The sequence below is a fragment of the Cupressus sempervirens genome, chromosome 11, assembly GCF_028749045.1.
Source record: "Cupressus sempervirens isolate cs-2001-9-10 chromosome 11, ASM2874904v1, whole genome shotgun sequence".
NCBI lineage: Eukaryota > Viridiplantae > Streptophyta > Pinopsida > Cupressales > Cupressaceae > Cupressus > Cupressus sempervirens.
Window position 1 is genome coordinate 428,621,759 of NC_143128.1, and position 25,288 is coordinate 428,647,046.

Genomic DNA, 25,288 nt, shown 5'->3' on the forward strand with positions numbered 1-25,288 from the left:
TTTGGCTTCTTCAAGCTCTAGTTTCAGATCTGTAATTATTTCAGCCTTTGCTTCAAGATCCTAGTCTGACATCATTTTCTTTAAGTGACCAATTTCTTTTAGAGCACATATTAGTTCTGCTTAAAGATCCACTTCATCCTCTGATCCACTGCTTGATTCACCATCGCTGGAATCTGTTGCACAAGGTCCTAAAGCCATAAACAATGTTTCACCATCATTGGAATCACCACTGTCAGTATTCTCATTTTTGATAACCGAACTTCTCTTTTTATTAAAAAAATTCTTTGATTTATAATTGGATGATTTCTTAAAAACATCTTCTTCATCGATATTAGCTTTAGGATTTGGCAGCAAAATGACCATTTTTACTATAGTTATAATGTTTAATGGGAGATTTTCTCTTATTAAACTTCTTGAACCTTTTTACAAAATTAGCTAATTTTTCTTCTAAGCCTTCTGATTTAAAACTTTATACGTTTTCTTTCTTAGTAGTTTTGAAGGCAACTTCCCTTTTTCTTCTGTTTCACTTGGCAATCTCATTTGATATGCTGATATTAGGCAACTAAAATATCTACTATTGCGGGAGCTAGAGATTTAACAAAACTTACAAAGCTATTTGTTAAATCTCTAGCTTCCTCAATAGCAGATATTTTAGCATTATATCTAGGGGTTAAGGACTGTAAAACTTTTTGAACAACAGTTGGTTCTTTTACCTTTTCACCTAAACCTTTGATTGCATTTACTACTTCATCAATTCTTAAAAGATATTCAGCAATAATTTCTTCTTCTTTCATTTTCAGTTCTTCAAATATGGCTGTATAAGTTTTGTAATTTAGCTTGTTTGACTTTATCGTCTCCTTGATAAAAACCTTTTAGTTTGTCCCAAATTTCTTTAGCAGTTGTACAATGCATAACTTTAGTGCATTCATTGTTAGCTAAACCACACAATAAAACATTTCTTGCTTTTGCATTGTTTCCATAGTCTCTTTTTTCAACAACATCAGCTAAAGGTGCTTTAGGTAAGGTATAATCATTTTCAACTTACATCCTAACATCGTAACCAATAGATGCAATGTAACTTTCCATCCTAACATTCCAAAAAGCATAATTTGTTGCATCAAAAAGATGTGCTTTGATTGATGATGCTCCTTCTAAATTAGCCATGTGTTCGATGACCAAGATCTTCTTAGATTGGTTAAATCTATGGACAAATCTTGCTCTGATACCAATTGTAGAACAAAATAATAATCCTAAGGGGGGGGGGGGGGGGGTGGGGAGGTGTGAATTAGGATTATGCAGACATCAAAAACTTTTCAACTTCTTTTGCTGCTAGAGTATATTGTTGTTAAACAAAAGAATATTAACTGAACAAATACAGACAATACTCAAAAGTGCACACGATATAACGTGGAAACCCAATTCGGAAAAAACCACTGACTCGAAGGCTGCCAGGAGATACTGTCTTAATCCACCTGCTCAACCTATTGTCCAAATACAATTTTAAGGGCTAAGGATTCTCCAAACCCCTGTCTAAGAGCAACAACTCTTTTAAATCTGGAGCAAAAACTTACTTTGTAGATATCAGTCTGATTACAAATACACCTACTGTAACATAAGTCAATTCAAAACATATTGACTCAATTACATCTCTGAGATAGGATTTTAAACAACCCGTTATGTTTCTTTGCTCAACACTGTCTGAAAAACGTTCAATGTTCTGACCCAAATTAATAAATTTTCTGCTAAGAGATAATTTCCAGAATATGACTAATAATCTATTTGCAAGGACTTCTATCTTGATTGAATTGTAAAGCTGTGATACTGTGCCAATAAAATTCTATCTGTGATTTGAACAGTTCAAATTCTTTCTTGAAACGCTATGAATATTATACCTGAAAGCAACATAGTAGCAACCGACAGCAATCAAAGAAGCACAGCTTTAAACTCTAATCTAATTCATAGCATTCTTTTGTTACACTTCTATTCTTTCAACAACCTGATACTGAACTTCCTTTCATATAACTGTTTACTGAGATTTTTCACCTCTTATTGCATCTTCCTCATTCGATATCCACACATCTTCAATTTGAATGGAACATGCAACACATATATAAGTTTATTATTCAGTTTCAACTCATGTTGGGTATTGTAACTGATTGTCTTAGTTAACAAAACACACAGTAGTATAATATTATCAGGACTCATTTGAGAGATACACCGCTCCATCACACTGTTTCATCTAAGGACATGCTTAAATAATATTCTAATTGTCTTTGTTTGACAACAAACATACATCTGCTACAATGACCTGTCTGGGTGAGTGTCGAAAAAAATAAAACTCTGAACTGCCAAGTAACCTACCTGTTTGTGTGTAATAAGATGAAATTCTTTTAAAATCTGACTTCAACCAAAGAATTATTGAAGCATATAAACAATTACCAACCATTCAAATATATGTGCCGCTTACAAAGAGACCTCCTAGCCTGTTAGCTTGACAATGAAGAAGACTCCAGCGCACATGTATATTCAAGGTGAAGCATACAAACATCTAGCATTCGATAATCCATCCACTCATTTCTATTTACATCCCAACAGTGCCCTTGAATAAAATTTTCAATATTAGCATCATTTCTTATTTATTGCGGGGAATCTTTGTATATACTTTGCTGGCAATGACTGAAGAAATTTCCATGTTTCTTTTGTCAAGGATAAAACATCAGAAAATAATATCAATCATCCTTTTCGATTCAGTTAATTACATACTACAGGTTGCAAATAAATGAGATATAGAATTGAATTTCCAGTGGTCAATCACATCTGCAGAAACATGACACAACCATGAATGACCGTTCCAGCAAACAGTTTCCTGTAAGTTATCACTATTCCAATATTATATCTTTTGACATCAATGACATTGCTAACAGATGGAACAAGAAATCATGAGGATCTCATGAATACTAACTGCAACTTCATTCCACTTTATATAGGCATGTCAAACAGGAATAATCATCAAGCAGTAACATAATCATAGTTTTGTGGGTCAGTATATCAGTAAACCATTAGCATGTGAATAAACGACAACATACATGTACTAATCCACAACTAGAGTGTATCCATCTCCTCATAAAAACATCAATGCCATCATAATTGTCTAAAACAGTCATCTTGAGAAAGCCAAAACTGAGATACCGCAAGAACATCACACCCACACATATATAGTCCAAACATGGTGATGATCAAAAAGCTGAAATGAACTAGGTGGAATGGTACTACACTGAACCATTGAAGGTTTCTATTGCTGAATCAATTGTTACAGCTCAGATATTCAAACTTCAAACAATCCTTGTTCTACAGCAGATGTTTTATTAAATAAGAAGATGCTGTGTTTTGTTATGCAATCTTAAATATGTTTGAAAACTGTTTTAAAAAATGATTGATCTTATCAAGTAGCTTGCAAAATATCACCTAACTTTGCAAAAGTATATTGGTAAGCACACATTGAAAGATTAATTTCAAAATTTGAATGGAAGAGGGAAAAAAAAAACATGGGACAGATTGGGGGGTGGCTTATTACATTTATGTATTTTTAGCTCAATCAATTTGCTTCAGATCTGTGAAAAAATTTAAAACTTATTAGATGCTTTCCTATTTTATGTAAATTTGAATTATGTGTATGCTATAATATTTAGACAAATAATGATAAATTTTGAAAACTTTTAGTAATTTGAGATATGCCATATTATTGAATCACTTTTATAAGAGAAAGGATGACCTTGTGAATTATGTGTGATATTTTGCGGAACTCTTGAGTAGTTCCATTTATATCATAAATTTTCAGAATCCTTTCACTGGAGAATAAATGACAAAATGTGAATGCATTGATGGGAAAGTTATTTGCAGTTACATTGTTACCAATATATTTGATAGGCTTCTTTTAAGAACACTCTTGTTTTAGTGAGATCTGAATTGACAGAAATCAAATATTTGATAGGCTTGTTTTAAGAGCACTCTTGTTTTAGTGAGATCTTAAATGTTTGAGAATCTTTCTTTCTTATGTCACTTTCATTTTGTTTTCTGATACAAATCCCTTGATGCATTGCAGGCAGTACCTTGGAAAGCTATCCTAAAGAGTCGGGTTGTATGGGCAATGGTTTATGTTCATTTTTGTGGCAATTGGGGCCACTATACATTCTTATCTTGGTTGCCTACTTACTTCAGGTCTGTGATCTATAGTAAATTTAATATAATCATATTATACATTGAATGTAGGCATCTCATCTTTATGCTAATGGTGCACTAACATCACATTGGTTACGTTAAAAGATAACATACACAATGTGAGCTATGAAAACCATATTAACTTCCCTAAAAAATGAAAAATACATGTGTACATGCATTCAGACAATTCTGTTAAAGCTTGTGCATTTATTCTTTGAACATTTGGTATTGGTGTAGGTGCAAGGAATCTATGTCTAGAGAAGTAAAGAAAGTTAGGCTATTTAGGTTAGGTGTGTTTTACCCTTTTTAATCCTCGTAATATTGTAATGTGTTGTTACATTTTGTGCTTCCTTAAATAGGGCATCACCGTTGAAGTAATCCGGGATTCCTTGTGTGAGATATTTCTACTTCGAAGGTTGATTAAGACATGAATGTTACTTTGTAAGAGCATGATGATAGGAGTTCAAAGCATCTATAACGAATGGAGTGACATGGAAGTTGGAAGACTGCAACTTGAAGATTTATCTTGAGATGCTTTAGTGCTTGGATTTGTTGCCCATTCTGATTTAATGAGGGCTCATTTTTCGAGGAAGTGGAAAGATTTTGTCTAGATAGACTCTGTTGGAACTCCTTTGACTTCTCTTGTTGTATTTGTAATCTTTGGTTTGAGTTAATATGTTATGTGCCACTGGATTTCTAGCTGGATTGTTTCAGAAAGGTTTTCCCAAGATAAGTGTTTTAGATCATGCATCTTTGTCTTTTCTATATTTTTTCTATTGATTGTTTCTTCTTTATCAGATTCATTGTCATGTGAAAAGATGACTTGCCATTGTTAATGAATTTATTCCAGTCATAGGATTTCTGCATTTGATTTTTGGTTTTGACTATTGAATGCCAAAGACATCCTTACACTAGCATTTTTTCTCTGTGAAAGAGGGGACGATCTTTGGGTTGTAATTTTTAGTTTTAGTTTGGGTTGTTTAGAAAAGTCTGCTTGTTAGATTAGTGGCAAGTTTGTTTGGGAGGATGCAGATTGAAAAGTTGAATAGGTAATATCTTGAGCTTTGGACATATACAATGGGAAATCTGCTTCTTGACAAATGTCAGTGGTCGTAGTTCTTCGAGAGGAACCCTTGAGCATTCTTACAGAAGATTTGATGAAATTTGATAAAAAGGCAAGAAGCTTGGCTCTGCTACGTCTTTGTAATTGATTTCTACTTAATGTATTAAATGAAGACATCACAAATTAAGTTTGGTCAAAATTAGGGATTTAATAATCGTTGGGAAAATTTAGGGATATTGTATCAGATTATTTCTCTTGTTGACAAACTTCCTGAAAGAAGTTGGACTCCGTCAGGATGGGAGATGGTAATTCTGTTATTTAACATTTGAGTGCTACTAACATTGCCATTAGTTAGCTTACATCTGTGGGTGTGAAAATGGATGAAGAGGACTAGTGTATTACTTTGTTGTGCCTTTGGTTACATTGTTGAGATATTCATACCATGGCGATCACTTTTGCCACTTCTAGGTTTAAGCTATAAGAAGTGGTTTTTTCCTTGTTATTAGAGGATATAAGTCTTTAAAATCTGTAATTTTTCCTTATGTTAATTCTTCAAGGGTATTAAGCCAAATGTTTTTCCTTCAAGGGTTCTTAGTGTAACATACTGATTTTCCTAAACAAGTTTTAATCTTGAATCAATTGATTTCCTAATTCATATCACATGACATTGATTTCCATTAACTGTTTATAACTAAATAAAACTCCATTCAATATATTCAGCTGAAAGTAAGTAATTGATATTCTTGAAATGAAATATCTAAAAATACAAAAAGAGATTATTATGTACTGTGATCATTTAACTACTTCTAAATATCCAGCTGTAATTAAATAACAGATGTTCTTAAAATGAAATATCTATCTAATTACAAATAGAGGTAATTGCGAACATTTAACTTCTTCTAGTTAATTAACAGCTATTCGTAAAGTAATTGACTTTCATCTTGAAATGAAACAACTAAACATTTTGAGGGTTAAAGAAAATACAGTATAATTTGAGAAACTTCTTTCATTTATTGTCCAAGCCCTGGCATTGTTGAGAGGAGAAGCATTGACATAGGCTTAACCCCCCAACCGCAGACTATTACTTATCTCCACTTATTCTAATTTAATAGAATGGCCCTCCCTACCTCAGGATTGGGCTTGGGATGTTCATGAGTCTAGCCATCAGAGTATTCAGGTGGGTTGAAGTCTCAACAGTTATTCGCCAAAATAATTGAAGAGTCTGGACAATCAACAAAGATCACTTGTTCAACAATTTTGCCTAATTCCACCCTGGCCAAGGATTTCAAAATGTGAGTCGACAAACCTGATCTCCACCACTCGGCTTGACAACATCTTACATAAGTGGAACATGCATGAGCTAAAGTAATGTTTTATATATTATTTTTATGAATACTGATGTCAACCACATTTTGTAGGTTCTCTACACCTCCACACCTTATTCAGGCTTCTAAGCAGGTGATTCCTATGTGTTATCATACTATAATTCTATCAGAACATTTCACCTTCTTCACCATATTCTGGCATCATCGCCTGATGAATTCATTGGTGTTCTGATTTTGAGATATTCTATTCACCCTTATGAGATATGAATGGAAGTATTTGGATTATACATGTTTGACAGACTACTCGATAGGATTTTCATTATATGAGCATAATACAATGTATGTATATCTATTTCTACTATCACACTTTTGCATTTGAATGGAATTATAGGATATCATGAGATGAATTCGGTATCACAATCTCCCTTACTACTATTACTACCATATGGAAAGAAAAACACAGAATCTGACGGAAACTTAGAGCACTCAAATATACTCGCTTTGTTGTGCATTGAACTAGCAATAAAAGAAAATAAATAAGATGTTTCAGGGCCTTACATGACTCCTCTAAATGATTCAGAAGACCTGCACTTGAATAAATCCTTGGTTTTTGAACTGTGACCTGCCGTAATTATGTTAAAGAAGTTCGGCAAATATGAATTCAATCTCTGAGCTTTGTTACTTTGGTTACCGGCGATAATGGATTTGAAAAACTGAAAGAAAAGATCCAATATGTGATACAACTATGGGAGTCTAATAAATAATAAATAGCCCGACTCTATGACTTCCATCCGTTACAAGAAACTTTTTGTAACCATTCAAATCGATTTTAAAAAGAGAAAAGAAAAGAGGAGGAAAGAAAATGGGAATTTTAAAGGTTATTATTATTTTATTATTATTATATTTTCTCATCTATGCTTATGTGTACGTAATGATAAGGTGGCATCAGTGGATTATTATTTGTAATGTAATGGTGTCTTATTATTATTTACATATGATCATATTTGAGAAACTAAAATAATAATTAAATAATATTAATATTTGATAATTCTTTAAAGGTAATAATTTATGTTTATTTTACATTATTTATTATAATGTTCTACTTTATAGCTCATGCGGTTCCACCTTGTAATACGTTGCCATGTCCTAGTAACTTTGCCAAGGTAGTTTTAGGTCAACCTTGTCACTTCCGATGACTGAATTACTCAACCATCCCCTTTTGATGACCCTGTTTAGCAATGTTTCCCTTCTCTTTAGTCTTCTTCCTGTAATCGTTCAAAACAACATTCTCACCAAGACGCCAATTCAAGATTTATAAATTGCTAATTTAAAATCATCAAGTGACCGTTGGGATTTCATCAATGTCAGAATAACTAACTCTACATGCTCATCATATATATACAACGACTATAATTAACTTACTTTCTCATGATCATGAATAAATTGATACAATGGCTATAATTAACTAACTCAATTTCACATGATATGAAGAAATAAACAACGGCTATAATTAACTAATTCAATTTCACATGATATGAAGAAATAAATGACGACTATAATTAACTAACTCAATTTCACATGATATGAAGAAATACACAACGGTTATAATTAACTAACTCAATTTCACACGATATTGTTTCGTTAAATCAATGGCTATGTTCAATCTAAAATTTAGGGCAAAATTTTGGGATGTAATATACCTAGCCCCTTAGATTTTTCATCGTCCTCGATGAAAATAATAACAAATTGTACTTAATCAGTTAAAATAAATGAAATAAAGTATTCAATTTTCAACTTCAGAGTAAAAATAGGGATATCTTTGAAAAATATCATGATAATCTTCCCAGGTGGCATTATCTTCCGTATATTGGTCCCATTGGACCTTGCACTGTGTTAGTTCTCAATTTCGTAAGCGTAGCTTACGTACCTCGAGTATTTTGAGCCGTTTTACCTCTACCACTTCTGCCTCTTGCACTTGCAGTAATTCCAATCAATCATCTGCTCATGGTGGCTAATACACTTTTTAAGGTAAGACACATGGAAGATGTCATGCATCCTAGAAAGGGTTGGTGGTAAAGGAATCTTGTAAGCTATTGGGTTAACAACCTCCAAAACTTCAAAGGGTCCTACATATCTTGGAGCTAACTTAGCATTCTTGCCAAACTTGATAGTACTTTTCTGAAGTTTAACCCTTAGTAACACCTTGTCCCCTGCTAAGAATTCTCTGGTGTTCTTTTAGCATCAGCATAACTCTCATGTTTGTCGTTCGCTTCCTTTAATCTCTGACAAATCTGAAGTACCTGTTCTTCCATGTCTTGAAGCATTTCAGGCCCAACAATGACCCTGTCTTCCAATCAATTCCAACTTATTGGAGTTCTACACTTACGACCATACAAAGCCACAAAAGGAGCCATTTTAATTGAAGACTGATAAGAGTTATTATATGCAAATTCAACTAGAGGTACGTATGTTTCCCATTGATACGGTTGATCCATAGAATATACTACGAGATCCTCTAATACTTGATTTACTCGTTCGGTTTTGACCATTTGTCTCAAGATGATAGGTTGAACTAATGTTCAATTTGGTGCCCAAAGCTGAAAATAATGTTTGCCAGAATCTGGAAGTTATCCTAGCATCCCTATCTGAAATAATCTTCTCTAAAATCCCGTGTAACCTAAAAATTTCTTTTATGAACTTATGAGCAATTTTAGGTGCTCCATCAGATAAATTTCCTAGTATGAAATGAGCAACCTTAGTCAATCTGTCAACCACGACCAAAATAGTGTTGTGCCGATTCCGAGTCATAGGTAGCCTTTGTTCAAAATCCATGGATATTACCTGCCACTTCCACTTAGGTACCTCATTCGGATGCAACAAACCTGCTGGGTACCGATTTTCTTCCTTCACTTTCTGACATTCTAAACAACCTGCTACAAACTCGATTATTTCCCTTTTCATTCCCTTCCAGAAATATAAAGGTTTTATATCAGATAACATTTTCATTACTCCTGGATGTCCTGAGTATGGAGCTGAGTGATATTCACCTAAAATCAATCTTTGAAGTTCAGGGTTATTAGGTACATAGATTCTGTGGCAATATCTTAACAATCCATCTTCTCCTAGGTTTAACTCTGAATACTTGGGATCTTGCGGATCTCTAATAAGTGCCATGCTGATTTCTATATAAAACTCATCATGTTCCAAATGTTGTAAAATTTGGTCTCTCAATCTAAAATTTACCATAGTCATTGTCGAGATGTGTATTCTCCGGCTTAGGGCATCAACTACCTTGTTTTCCTTTCTTTTAATGTAGCTTATGTCGAACTCATAATTTGTTAAAAATTCCAACCATCTCGTTTCTCTAGCATTAAGATTCTGTTGGGTGAAAATATATTTTAAACTTTGATTATCGGATCTAAGCTCAAAAGTTTTTCCAATTAAATAATGTCTTGACATTTGCAAAGCATGTACTATTGTTGCTAATTCAAGATCATAGGGTGCATAATTTTGTTCATGATATTTCAGTGTCCTAGACTCATAAGCAATGACTTGTTCTTCCTGCATTAATACACCCCCTAAACCTTCACCTGATGCATCAGTGATAACTACAAACGGTTTCTGTGGATCGGGTATCCTCAAAATAGGTGCAGCAATCAATTTTTCTTTCAGAAACTCGAAAGCTGATTGACACTTTTCCGTCCAAACAAATTTTTTCCTCTTCTTCTGGAGTGAAGTAATTGGATAGGCTATCCTCGAGAAATTTCTTACAAATTTTCTGTAGAATCTAGCTAATCCCATGAAACTCTTGACTTCAAATACGTTTCTAGCTATGGGCCACTCTTTAATTGCTTTAATCTTAGATGGATCTACTGCTATACCCTGTGCTGAAATAATATGCCCTAGGTATTGAATTTCCTTCTGGTAAAAAGCACACTTAGATAATTTCCCATATAATTTGTGTTCCCTTAGTCTTTGCAGAACTATCTCTAAGTGCCTCTGATGTTCTTCTTTATTTTTGGATTATATTAAGATGTCATCTATAAAGACCAGTAGAAACTTGTCCAGACCATCCTGAAATATACTGTTCATTAAATTCATGAAAGTTGCTGGGGCATTAGTTAATTTGAATGGCAAAATGGTAAACTCATAATGTTCATATCTAGTTCTGAAGGTAGTTTTAGATATCTTCATCTTTAATTCGCAATTGATGGTATCCTGACCTTAAATCAATTTTTGAAAATACAGCTGCCCCCTTCATTTGGCCAAAAAGATCGTCTATCCTTGGCAGTGGGTACCAATTTTTGATGGTAACTTTATTAAGCATCCTGTAATCTATACATAGTCTCATGGTTCCATTATTCTTTCTTACAAATAACATTGGGGCTCCCCATGGTGAGACACTTGGTCGAATCATCTTCTTATCCAACATATCCTGTAGTTGAATCTGTAACTCCATTAACTGTGTGGTGGTCATTCTATATGGGGCCCTAGATATGGGTTCCGCTCTTGGTATCAAGTCTATGGTAAAATCAAATGCCTGAGAAGGGGGTAATTTAAGAAGTTCCTCAGGAAACACATCTTGATAATTCTTCGAATAGGGATATTTTTCTTCGAAGGATTCTTTTAATATTTGCCTGATTTCTCCATCTTCATAAATGTAGTCATCCCCATATGTGGTTATTTTAGGCTCTCTCGTATCTTCAATCTTAATTGTGGAAATTTCACAGCCTCTTCTCCCATATCTCTTAAGTTGCATTGCAAAAATCTGTTTTGGTTTGATTTCATATTTGATCCCTGAAATACTTGTTGGTTTGCCTTGATTATCTACACAAATTACAGTTTTGGCAAGACAATCTATCTTAGCCTTATGCTCACTGAGCCAATTAATTCCAATGATGATGTCATATGACCCTAGCGAAGTTACATATAAGTTCAATTCTATAGAGAAATTTGAAAAATCAACCTGAGCTTCAAATAGGCATTGCTCTTCCTTGGTCCTTAACTGGTTTGCATACTCGACCGTCCATGGTTTTGCCATAAAACTAGATCTTTTTGGGAATCTACTTAACAATCTAGGTGAAATAAAGGATTCAATTGCTTCAGTATCAATTAATATAGACATAGGTTTTTCGTAGATCTTACCTGAAGTTTCAATGGGGCCTATTTGCTGCTTTGCTTGCCTATTATCCAAGGCTGCATGACTCCTTTGCTGAAAGACTTGTTGCTGTTGCGGCAAAGGTGGACGCTATGACTGGCTGAAGTTAGGGCACTACTTCTTATAATGATTTCCTCCGCAGATAAAACATCCTCCTAGTGGTCCTTTCTTCTCATTATTTTTGTCGTTTTTGTTCACATAAAAATTACCTTTGATATCTCTTGTTCCACCACTTTTATTTTCAGGTTTGTTATTCTTATAATCCTTAAATTGTTTTATCGGCAGTCCAAAATCAACGCCTTTGAATTCTAGGTAGTCTTTCTTTTGTTGTCCCAGATGGAGTCATCCTTTCTAATTTTATGTTCTTGTTGGACAGCCTTTTCTAAAGCCTCTTCCATGGTGTAAGGTGCAAGAACATCAACAACTCCTCCTATCCTGTTATTTAGTTCCATGATAGACTTTCTCACCTTCAGATTGGTGTCTTATTGATAAGGTGATACACATTTAAGCAACCTAGTAAACTTCTTCCAATACTTATGCATTGACAAATCTCCTTATTTTAAGTTCTGGAAATCCAAGAGTTTCTGATCATAAAAGGTCCAAGGCAGCCATTGTTTTCGAAATATGTCCACAAATTTCTCGCAGGTGACATCAATAGTTCTAATGTTTTTCTTGACCTTAGCCAAGTTGCAACTTCCCTGCTGAAATAATATATACCCCATACTGCCTTTGAGGTCTCAAAAAAGTTTCTAATCTCGGAATATTGCTCCATTTCAGTCAACCATGCTTTTGCTTCTTCTCCGAACTTAGAACCGAAAAACTTAGGTGGTTTTATTTTCTTTATGTCTGCTGATAAATCAGCCACTATTTCTTTCTTCTTTTGCTTTTCTGATTGTTTGGAAGAGGGGGTTTTGTTATGTTCAGAGACTTTTGTTTTTGCTTTAAAAGTGGGTGTGGTTTGCACTTCTTCACGATTTTGCCCCATCTGGGCTGCTATTTTACTCATCCTCCTTTCCATGGTTTCTAGTTTTAATTGCGTTTCTTGCAAAATTTGGAGTAACAGTTCGTTGGAGGATTGATGGTTCTCGCGTACTGTATCTTGGTTTTTTGCATTTCTGTTGTTATTCATTTTTATGTTTCAGGTTTCTCACCTATTAATTTGCAATTGTGTTATTTTGTGAAAAGAAGAATTTTACAGGTGAAAAGTTATTACAATGTATAATTTCAAATAATTCAACTAAGCAATCTTATTTACATAATTTTAGTTTCATTGCTTAGCTAAGCAATCCTATTTACAAAATTTTATTTTCATTGCTCAACTAAGTAATCTTATTTACAAAATTCATTTTCATTGCTCAACTAAGCAATCTTATTTACAAAATTCATTTTCATTGCTCAATTAAGCAATCTTATTTACAAAATTTTTTCTCTATTGAGGAAGTCCACATTCACACAACATTTTTATTCCTGCTTTGCAGCATTACATTTTGGTTAAGACTGGTACATGTCTCGTACCATCCAAAACCAATGAAAATGGAAAAGAGGGCTGCTCTACTGAGCATTCCAATTCTGTATCGATTTGTTTCTATATGCTGCCTTCATGGTAGGAGTCCATTTGACTCTTTCCTTCTTCATCTGCTGAATTGCCTGGTTTAGGGTTTCATTATCTCGAGGTTCAGAACAGCAAGAGTAGTCATACTTAGTCATGTTTTTTAATAAGATAGGGAAAAATTGGATGCCGAGTTTTCTTGCGGGGTGTTTTATGTACTAACATCCTGTAGTGATTTCAGATCCCTATTAAGCTTTTAAGAAGGTGATGTGCCCTAGGTTCAGTGTCGAACCCAACACTCTAATACCATATGTAACATATTGATTTTCCTAAACAAGTTTTAATCTTGAATCAATTGATTTCCTAATTCATATCACTTGACATTGATTTCCATTATCTGTTTATAACTGAAATAAAACTCTATTCAATATATTCAGCTTAAAGTAAGTAATTGATATTCTTGAAATGTAATATCTAAAAATACAAACAGAGATAATTATGTACTATGATGATTTAACTACTTCTAAATATCCAGCTGGAACTAAATAACAGATGTTCTTGAAATGAAATATCTATCTAATTACAAATTGAGATAATTGCGAACATTTAACTTCTTCTAGTTAAGTAACGACTATTTGTAAAGTTATTGACTTCAATCTTGAGATGAAACAACTAAACATTCGGAGGGTTAAAGAACATATAGTATGATTTGAGAAACTTCTTTCACTTATTGTCCAAGTCCCGAGATTGGTGAGAGGAGAAGCATTGACATATGCTTAACCCCTCAACCACAGACCATTACTTATTCCCACTTATTCTAATTTAATAGAACAACCGTCTTTACCTCGGGATCGGGCTTGGGATGTTCATAAGTCCAGCCATCAGAGTATTCAGGTGGATCGAAGTCTCAACAGTTATTCGGCAAAATAATTGAAGCGTCTGAAAAATCAACAAAGATCACTTGTTCGACAAATCTGCCTAATTCCACCTTGGCCAAGGATTCAAAACGTGGGTCGACAAACTCGATCTCCACCACTCGGCTTGACAACATCTTACATAAGTGGAACATGCATGAGCTAAAGTAATGTTTTATATATTATTTTTATGAATACTGATGTCAACCACATTTTGCAGGTTCTCTACACCTCCTCACCTTATTCAGGCCTCCAAGCTGGTGATTCCTAGGTGTTATCATACTATCATTGTATCAGACCATTTCACCTTCTTCATCATTTTCTAGCATCATCGCTTGGTGAATTCATTCGTGTTCTGATTTTGAGATATTCTATTCACCTTTATGAGATATGAATGGAAGTATTTGGATTATACATATTTGATAGACTACTGGGCAGGATTTTCATTAAATGAGCAAAATACAATGTATGTATATCTATTTCTACTATCATCCTTTTGCATTTGAATGGAATTATAGGATATCACGACATGAATTCGGTATCATAATCTCCCTTACTACTGTTACTACCATATGGAAAGAAAAACATAGAATCCGGCAGAAACTTAGAGCATTCAAATATATTCGGTTTTCTGTGCATTGAACTGGCAATAAAAGAAAATAAATAAGATGTCTTAGGGCCTTACGTGACTCCTCTAAATGATTCGGAAGACTTGCACTTGATTAAATCCTTGGTTTCTGAACTATGACCTGTGGTAATTATGTTAAGGAAGTTCGGTGAATATGAATTCAATCTTTGAGCTCTGTTACTCTGGTTACTGGCAGTAATGGATTTGAAAGACTGAAGGAAAAGATCCAATACGTGATACGACTATGGGAGTCTAATAAATAATAAAGAGCCTGACTCTTTGGCTTCCATCCGTTACAAGAACCCTTTTGTAACCATTCAAATCGATTTTAAAAAGAGAAAAGAAAAGAGGAGGAAAGAAAATGGGAAATTTAAAGGTTATTATTATTTTATTTTTATTATATTTTCTCATCCATGCTTATGTGTACATAATGATAGGGTGGCATCATTGGATTATTATTTATAATGTAATGGTGTCGTCTTATTATTATTTACATATGATCATATTTGAAAAAGTAAAATAATAATTAAATAATATGAATATTTGATAATTCTTTAGAATTAATAATTTATGTTTATTTTACATTATTTATTACAATGTTCTACTTTATAGCTCATGCGGTTCCACCTTGTTATATGTTGCCATGTCCTAGTAACCTTGCCAAGGTAGTTTTAGGTCAAACTTGTCGATTCTGATGGCTGAACTACTCAACCATCCCCTTCCGATGACCCCGGTTAGCAATTCTTCCCCTCTCTTTAGTCTTCTTCTTGTAATCATTCAAAATAACATTCTTGCCAAGACATCAATTCAAGATTTATAAATTGCTAATTCAATATCATCAAGTGACTGTTAGGGATTTCATCAATGTTAGAATAACTAACTCTGCATGCTCATCATATATATACAACTGCTATAATTAGCTTACTTACTTTCACATGATCATGAATAAATTGATATACCAACTATAATTAACTCACTTTCATATGATAAATAAATCGATACAACAACTATAATTAACTAACTCAATTTCACATGATATGAAGAAATAAACGACGACTATAATTAACTAACTCAATTTCACATGACATGAAGAAATAAAAAATGGCTATAATTAACTAACTCAATTTGACATGATATGAAGAAATAAACAATGGCTATAATTAACTAACTCAATTTCACATGATATTGTTTCATTAAATCAACAACTATGTTCAATTTAAAATTTAGGGCAAAATTTTGGGATGTAACAGTTAGGTTATGTATTGGGACATCACAATCTCCCCGCTATGAAATTGTTCACCGACAAGCAATAAAATTACTTCTTCCTTTACTCAATTATAGTTGAAGCAACATCATTTGTTTCCATCTTTCTTCATTGTCAGTTTCATGAAGAACAACATATATGTGAAACCTTCAAACACTTTTTTTAAGTAATTGGTTGAAGAGTTCTTGGATACCTTCCTTGAGTCTTTTGATATGTTTGAATGGTGTCATGGAAATGAATGGTTCCTTTGATGTCAGTTGGGTGGCTCGTTCATGCAGCTTGATAGATAGGATTTTATGATAACCTTCTAATCCCCTTTCAATGCTGTTAAGAGAATATGTATTTCCTTAGGTTATATACCTTAAGGAGCTTCATCAAGTAGGCTCTTAAGGATGATTTCTTACCATCAATCATGAATTGAAAGGTTATGACCATGAAATCTTTCGTGAATTTACCTATATTGTGTGCTCGTAATCATGTGTATGTGTGTCTATATATATATATATATGTATTGATTTACGAATATGTATATAAACATATACATACATACATACATATAGCTTGATTACACTTCATTAAAGTCATCTTTGATTGCATAGCTTCCTATGGTGTCTCATAGCCTTTGTGCCAATGTATGGCATTTCAATCTTGATCTCTTTGCCATGCTATGTCAAACTATTCTTGCTTACATTTTCGACGTCTTTCAGAGACGACAGGTGTAAACTTTATGAAGTTGTGGATGACCCCACTATCTGGGAGAATTCTATGAGAATGGCTATTGATATTCTTTCAAAGTTACTTGTACCCTGATAGTAGTATGTCCAAAAGATTCATTCATGGTGGTGAGTGTATCACTTTTCTTTTGGAAGGAAGGAAAGTTGGTCTCATTTTCCGAATCATTTTTGACTGCTACTTAGGTCCTCATATTACTATACCTGTGATATGACTTATCACTTATACTTGTGATGATAGTGTTGCTTGGAATGATTGATATACATGATAGGATTCAGAGAATGATTAAATTCTTCTTTTATCCAAGTTGTGACTCATAGGTACTGGTAGGCCTATATCACAATATGATCCCGAGGTAAGATCTACCAGTACACAAGATAAAATCTAGAGAATGATTAAATTCTTCCTTTATCCAAGTTGTGACTCATAGGCATAGAAATATCTACATCACAATGTGATCTTGAACTCATCTAGATCTGACAATGGTTCTCTACTGTTTTGTACATTATCTAAGAGCTTGTCATCTCTCATAATGTCTTTTATACAAGTGTTTATTATCTCAGAGATCATCACCTCTTAGGTAATGGATACAAATGGTGAAGCCCATAACAGTCACTAGCCCAACAATAACAATTTTAGCACAAAAATATTTTATTAATAATTAAGGAATACAAATGTATCATAGTTCAACCATACCAAGTCTTCTCTTAAAGTGATTTATCTTCACTCGAGAGAGAGGTTTGGTAAGAATATCTACTGTACAAATGTATTCTAATTTTACAGTGTTCTTGTCTACCATATTTGTTACATAATGGTAAAGAATTTCAATATGCTTGGACCTTTCATGAAAAATTGGATTCACAGAAAGCTTGATGGAACTCTGATTGTCACAGTGAATAATAGTGGGATTCATGTGTTGATCAAATAATCCCACAAGTAACTTTCTAAGCCAAACTACTTCTCGAGAGGCTGTTGGTGTTGCAATGTATCAGCTTCTGTGGAACTCTGTGCTACTAATGACCGCTTTCTGCATATCCATGATATCATTGCTGAGCCTAAACTGAAACAACATGCTGAAGTTCTTTGCTTTTATCATTAACACTTCTACTCCAATCTGACTCTGTGAATCCATGTAAGTCCAAGTCAACTTTCTTATATTTGAGCCCAAGTTTAAGAGTGCCTTGTAAGTATCTCATAATGTGTTTGACTGCAACTAGGTGAATCTCCTTCGGCTCACACATAAACTGACTTAAGGCATTAACAACATAGCAAATGTCAGGTCTTGTCCTTAACAAGTACATAAGGGACCCAATCATCTGTTTGTGGAGAGTAGAATCTATGGAGGGAGATTTTGCTGCCGCTTCCTTATGTTTGTGTAGATTAGTCTCCATAGGAGAAGACATAGGTCTGTAATTCCACATTCCCAATCTCTTCAAGATGTCTAATGTATACTTTCCTTGCTTAAGTATGATGTTGTCAAAGTTCTGCCATACTTCCAGTCCTAGGAAGTAATGAAGGAGTCCTAAATCTTTCATTTCAAATTCTCTGATTAGATCTTTCTTGCATTGATTATAAGATGATCATCACCTGTTATTAGTAAATCATCAATATATAGTATCAAAATGATCATATCATCTTTATCCTTTTTATAATAGAGATTTGGATCAACTTCATCTTTGGAGAATCCTAAATTGGTGAGATACTTATCAATTCTTTCATACCATTTCCTTGGAGCTTGTTTAAGCCGATAGAGAGCTCTCTTGAGCCTACAAACAAAGCCTTTAGGGTTATGAGTTTCAAATCCTTTAGGTTGTTTTAAATATACCTCTTTTGTAATATTTCCATTTAGAAATGTTGTTTTCGCATCCATTTGATGTACTTTCCATCCCTTCGATGCTGCAATAGCTAGGACCGTTCTTATAGAGGAGTATCTAGCAACCAGAGCAAAGGTTTATTAATAATCAATTCCCTCCTTCTAAGAGAATCCTCTGACTACGAATCTGGTTTTATATTTTTCAATGCTACCGTTAGCAGCATGCTTGATTTTAAATATCCACTTAGAAGAAACAACAGATTTTCCTTCAGGCCTTGGAACAATTTTCCAAACATCATTCTTAATAATGAATTGGTATTCTTCCGTCATAGCATCCTTCCAAGCTGTATGTTTAATAGCATCTGAAACATTGGTTGGTTCTGATTTAGATAAATCACTCATGTTTGTTGCATAACTAGAAAATCTTTTGGGTCTTTTGCTTTCTCTGAAGGTTCCACATGGTGCGGCGAAATCTTGTGTTTCCTCTACAGTCTTAATAGCCCAAAGTGGTCTTTTCTTAGGATTTTGAGTTTCCTCAAGATTAAGATTTTGAATTTCATCTTCAATTTCTTCAATGTTCTCCCTTTAAAACTCCGATTCATGATTTTCTTCAGAATTAGGTATATGTGTAGGATTTTCAGAACTAAAGGCTCTTTTGAATGCTAAATCTTCTTCAAATATTACATCCTTACTAAGTTCAGTATTTTTCTAACCAGGTATGAAAACTCTATATGCTTTAGATGTTTCACTACACTCGACAAAAATACCTTTCCTTCCGGAGGGTTCTAACTTAGTTCTCATTTCTTTTGTAACATGCATGCATACAGGGCACCCAAATATCCTAAGATGACTTATATCTGGTTTAATCTTAGAAAGGACTTCTTTAGGAGTTTTATCTCTAAGGTAGGTGTGAGGACTTCTGTTTTGAATTTAGACAACAAAACATGAGGCTTCAGTCCAAAGATAATACTCTAAATTTTGATCAAGTATCATAGCTCTTGCTCCTTCTATAATTTTTCTATTCTTCTTTTCTGCTACCCCATTTTGTTGTGGGTTGTGGGTTATAAGGAACAGTATACTCCCTCTTAATTCCTGCTTCTTTACAAAAATCTTTAAACAAATCTGAAGTGTATTCCCCACCATTGTCAGACCGAAAAGTTTTAATTTTGTCCTTATAGGTTTTCAGTTAAGGATTTGAATTTTTTGAATCTCTTATAAATTTCTTCCGATTCTTTACATTTTAAGAAGTAAATCCTTGTTTTCGTAGAGAAATCATCTATAAAAAGTATATAGTACTAGAATCCTCCAAGGGAAGGAACAAACATAGGTCCACATAAATCTAAGTGGGCTAATTCTAAAACATTGTTAGTGTTTTCTAGTGCTATCTTGAAATTGAATTTTGGTGTTTTGACATAGAGCGCATGCTTTGCATATGCTCCAATGATCTTTATTCAACTTAGGTAAACCAGTAACCATCTTCTTTTAGTTGATAAGGTTTTATAATTTAGATCTCCTAACCTTCTGTGCCATATTTCGTTTACACGAGCACCTTCATGAATTAAGGCTTGAATAGGTTGACTAGGTTTGTCATTTCTTTGATTACCCTTTTTCTTGAAATGCTTCTTCTTAACTTTATGTGAATTTGTGTTGAGAACATCAAGTTCTTCATTTTCAGTTGTCAATTTTCCTTCTTTCTTGAGTTGCCTAGAATCTTCTTGAAGCCAATCTCCTTTAAGTCTATTAAAGTCTGGAAGTTTGTCTCTAGTACTTAATCCTTGTGAGAATATTTCCCATGAATCTGGTAATCCATCTATTGCCATTAATGTTAATTCTTTTTGTAAGTTCATCTCTAAGACTAGCCACCCTTATGAAGTATGAATTAATAGATTCTCCCTTCCTTATTTTTATATGATTTAGTTGCCTTTTTGGTGAGAGGTTTCTAGTTTTATTATTAACCTCATATACATTGATTAATGCACACTCATCATTTTGAATGTCGTCTGATGTTTCGTTAGCATAGGTACTTATTCATTTTTGACTCCGTCTAATATGATTCTCATGGGTTTCCTGTTTCCTTTGATCCAAGTAGTTTTATTAGGTTCAATATCAGGTTGCTTGGATTCCTTATCAACGAACTATGATACATCATTATCGTCAAGAGCCATCATAATTCTGAATTTCCTTGCATGCAATAAAATGTTCTTTACCATCATTTTTGTCTTCAGGTCTGATTGTACTAGCCATTGCAGCTATTGTAGGAATGATGCTAGATATGTATGTTTAGATCTGATTACTAATTTGCAGAGCCACGGTTCAACTACCAAAGTTCTGATACCATGTATGTTTTCTGCAAATTCTGACTAGATCAATATTGATATAATACCTTTCTAGTGTGGAGATGGTCTTGTCAATACCAGATGGAATATTAATTCTTCTTACTGTGATGTATAGTTTGTGCAACAATATATTTATTTCTGCTATAAGTCGTATGAGGCAGTGAATGCTAAAGAAGCAGACTTAGTTTCAATGTGTGTTCTTTATCCACATTCACACCCTACATAAATATAGCAACGAAGGGTCATGTCCTTAGAAAGGATATGCCCCTTTCTAGTCGGCCTTAATTGCTTTTCTTTGAAATCGGCATCCAATGGAGAAAGACATTTAGTTAGTGTTTAAAGTTTAATCTAACTAAGTTGATTGAGTTTAGTTTTAACCATATTTCCCAAGGATGACACTGATCACAAAGGAAGAGACAATTAATTATAGGGTTTAGTTGCAAAGGGATTTCATGCATTCTCAGATCTGTACGATCTGTAGCATCAGACCAGTATGCTTTCATAGTTACAGAATTAACAGTCTTGAAAGTAAAAATGGGAGCAAAATGAAATTTTCAGATAGCACAAGGAAACATGCAATTATAGATGCATATTTGTGGAGGATGAAATCATAGTCATTAACTAAGATAATCCAATACAATTATCTGTCATTTTGTTTCTACAGATTCTGATTTTCTGAATGCATCAGTCTGCCATTGAATTGAAATCTGGTAAGAAACTTTACACTCTATACAAATGAATATGAAATACTTTTTCTTGAAATGCTTTTGTGGAATGTTGAATATGTGTTCTTTCTTCGGAATCACCCATACTTATATCTTAAAATATAGGACATGACTTTTTAAATTGAAACAATGGTCTTCTAAGCTCTTAATTGCACCCTTTGAATAAATCAATCTCCTTAACAAAGAAAGCATATCTTATTGCCGAATGAGCAGCTTTTGTCTTTTGTAAGAATAATAAATATACTGTTCTTTTAATAATAACGTGTATCTTCCAATATTAAACGGTTGCTTGATGTCTCTATTATATTGATGATCATAGCACTTTATAAAAGATTCACACCTCCAATTTTTCTGATTTTCGAGCTTCTGTTACAAGGCATTTTAGTCTGTAGTTTTTCTTTTCATAAATCCATAAAAACCCATGACGGTATGAATGGAATCGCTCTCAATGCCTGAGATCGCATGATGACTCCCTCTGTGTAGAACTGTAGTTGTCTGTTCTATGATTGCATTTTATTTTTGTTTGGAACTTCACAACCTTTCCATCAACACCATCTCTGTCTGCTATTCCTGTAGACGCCATTTTGAAAGACAAAACGACTCGGAATCTTTATTTCTTTTTACCTTTATGCCACATGTGGTGCATGTTGTACACCTATAAAAGGTCATCTCCAGGCTATGCATTGTAAATTTACGCTGGACACTTCCAATCAAAGGATAATTGATGAATGTGTATTTTGTAGCTTTCCTTATACAATTTATCCAAGCAAATTTGATCACAGAGATTTGTCGTTGCTTTGTCTTTAATATTTATTGCATATGTTCTGATTGATTTTCTCAAATACAAATCTTTGGAATTGAAACTCCCGACAATATTTTCATCCTATAAAGGTATCTTCACAAGACAAATGATATTGCCATGGTGCTTTGTTGATCACTACCATATTCGTATGATGATACTGCTCAGAATCATCTCTACTCGGCAACATCCTTGTTTTTTGATGTACTCTGGAACAGACTAATTCACTAATTTGTATTCCACGACGACTCCTATAGACACATGTATTATAACCTTACCATTTATCAGAGGTGCATGATAACGAGCCCTCTATGTCAGACGCTTTCAATGGTATTCTTGTTTTGATACGTGCCCTTCAATTCTGTATTCATGTTGCATCCTAATTCGGTTATAAAATTGTTTTGCTGCCTGCATATCAACACCACTTATCTATGGGTCCATATGCTTTATATGCATACACCATTCAATATGTAGCCTCAAATAAGATTATTTGTACAGAACTATTGGGTCATTTAGGATCATTGTTTATTTGCAAATGAGGTAAACATGTGTGCACTTGAAATTTCAACATTTGGTATATACTTCAGAACTAACTGTAGGAGTTTCAAAATGAGGGAACACATCTATCTACTGGTGACAAACATGATGACATGAATATTTTTCTCATTTGGCATAGGATTCCAAAGGCTAAAAATAAGACTTTTTATTTATATGGGGCTCTAGTTTTTGCTAAAATTTAGAGTCCCAACAGGACAACTGGAGATTTTATACTATGTTATTAGGTGGGAGCAGCAATGGGAGCGCCATGGGAGCATCTCAACCTTCTTGTGTTCTTTGTGGGTCTAAGACATATCCTCACAGAGAACCTAAAGTAACCGGGATGCTGCCTGGGCACTGCTAGGCTATTCCCAAAAGATGCCAAATGCTCACTTGATGCTATTTATTGGTATTTTGAGCAAGGATTATTGTTTGACCAAAAATATGTTCTGACAATATTCATGGCTGTAATTTTTTGTATTGACTAGAGTTCTGGCAAATTTGAGTTGATAGTCTGTTGTTTTCACTATAAATTTAAGGCATAGTTTGCAAACTCAGTGGGTACTCTGCAAGTTGTTGAGTACTCCTGTTTCTTGTTCAGTGGGTTTTTACAAGTTGTGGAAACAGGGAAAACATTGGTAAAAATGCCAAAGATGATAAAACATTGGTTAAAAAATGTTCTCTTGGCTGTAAAACCATGCATTTTTCTCTATAGTGATGTCTAATTTAAACCAAATACATTTTGTAATTGAATTTTGCAAAAAAAAATGTGCTTTTTAAAGAAATTTCAAATTTTAGTACCTTCTAAGTTGCCAATATTTTCCTGGATTTTTGTGTGGTGGAAGAAAATCTTGAGTTTGTCAAGTGCTTTAGTATCATTTAATTCATAGATGTTATGATTGGAACTTAGAAGATAGCTTGAGGAACTTACCTGATGAGTATATACTTTGTTCAATAACTGCAGTGAGGAGTTGCACCTTGACCTCACTAATGCTGCTCTGGTAAGTTTCTGTAATTTGCTAATTTGTTGTGACGTGGATTTTATAATGCTGTTAACTGCTCAAATTCTTATGTTTTATAATTTATTATATCATGGACTATATACAAGTTTATTACTCGATAAACAGGCATTTTGATTAATATTTCAGAAACACCAGCTCTGAATTTTTGAATGTAGACACCTGCACTGGCAACTCTGTTTACTATACAGCTATCTTAGTTTCTCATACACATCTTGTACTATTTTTGTTGACATTTCAACTGTCTTCATTCTCCTACTGAATACAGCATTGCTTGGTTTTTTCACAAAGTGCCTTATGCCCCGGTAAATCCTGTCTGTCTCTACACAAATCAAGCGAGTTTTAAAATAATTGTGACAGTCTGTGTTTCTACACTATATCTTAATTACAAAAGGACACTAATTGCTGCCTACTAAGTCTTTCATAGTGCATTTCTTTAATATCCAATTAGTGCAACACAATTTCAATGGCTATTTCCTGCAATTTTCTGTTATATGATTATAATAGTAAACTTCACTTGATTTATTGAAAGAATGTCTATTATGAATTGATACAGGAAGTGGTACCTTATATCCAGCTTTTCCAAACTGATTTCAAGATATGCATATTTCAAATTCTTCCAAGTACTTGCAATGTTACCATGGATGATCTTGGCAACCAAAGAAACCATGATATTATCTTCAAATCAACTTCCAACTTTTAGAAATTCTGTCTCCTCTGTGCGTCTTGGTGTGGTGATAAATTTGGAACTTGACTCCACATTTATGCTATATTGAGTTGCTTTTTGCATCAAGATCACCAAATTCATTCCATAGGAAATTCCTAGATGGAATTGCCATGTTAGAGATGAGGTTTTTTGTCCTCAAATTCAGAAGGAGAAATTCAATAGAGATTTAGTGCTCCAATGAATGAATGGTTTTAATTTCTACTGATGTCGACAAGACTGAACAGTCTAAGGGACCAAGAATTGCAGACTTCAGCTATCATGATAAGTCCTTTTGGTGTCAGATCTTCTAATATGAATCTTGACTAGGAAGCTAGTAGACTTGTTAATCCTATCTTCATTGATCATATACCTTCAAACTATTTTCAGACTGAGTATAAATATCCTCATAAATTGTGCTTCCCCTGATAAAGTGTCATTCCATGTCCACTGCATGCTTATTGCAGAATATGCAAGTTTTCTCTTGCCAAACTCTGTAAAGACC

General features: G+C 33.8%; 1 protein-coding gene across 7 annotated transcripts in view; it reads left to right on the forward strand.

Moving 5' to 3' along the window:
• PHT4;5 (phosphate transporter 4;5) overlaps positions 1–25,288 on the forward strand; it is a 331,556-nt gene that overhangs the window by 163,458 nt on the left and 142,810 nt on the right. For all 7 annotated transcript variants that reach the window (XM_089810737.1, XM_089810736.1, XM_089810733.1 and 4 more), the window contains 2 exons: positions 4,103–4,218; positions 24,026–24,062. In XM_089810737.1, the coding sequence (XP_089666863.1) occupies positions 4,103–4,218; positions 24,026–24,062 (153 nt within the window). The remainder of the gene's footprint in view (positions 1–4,102; positions 4,219–24,025; positions 24,063–25,288) is intronic.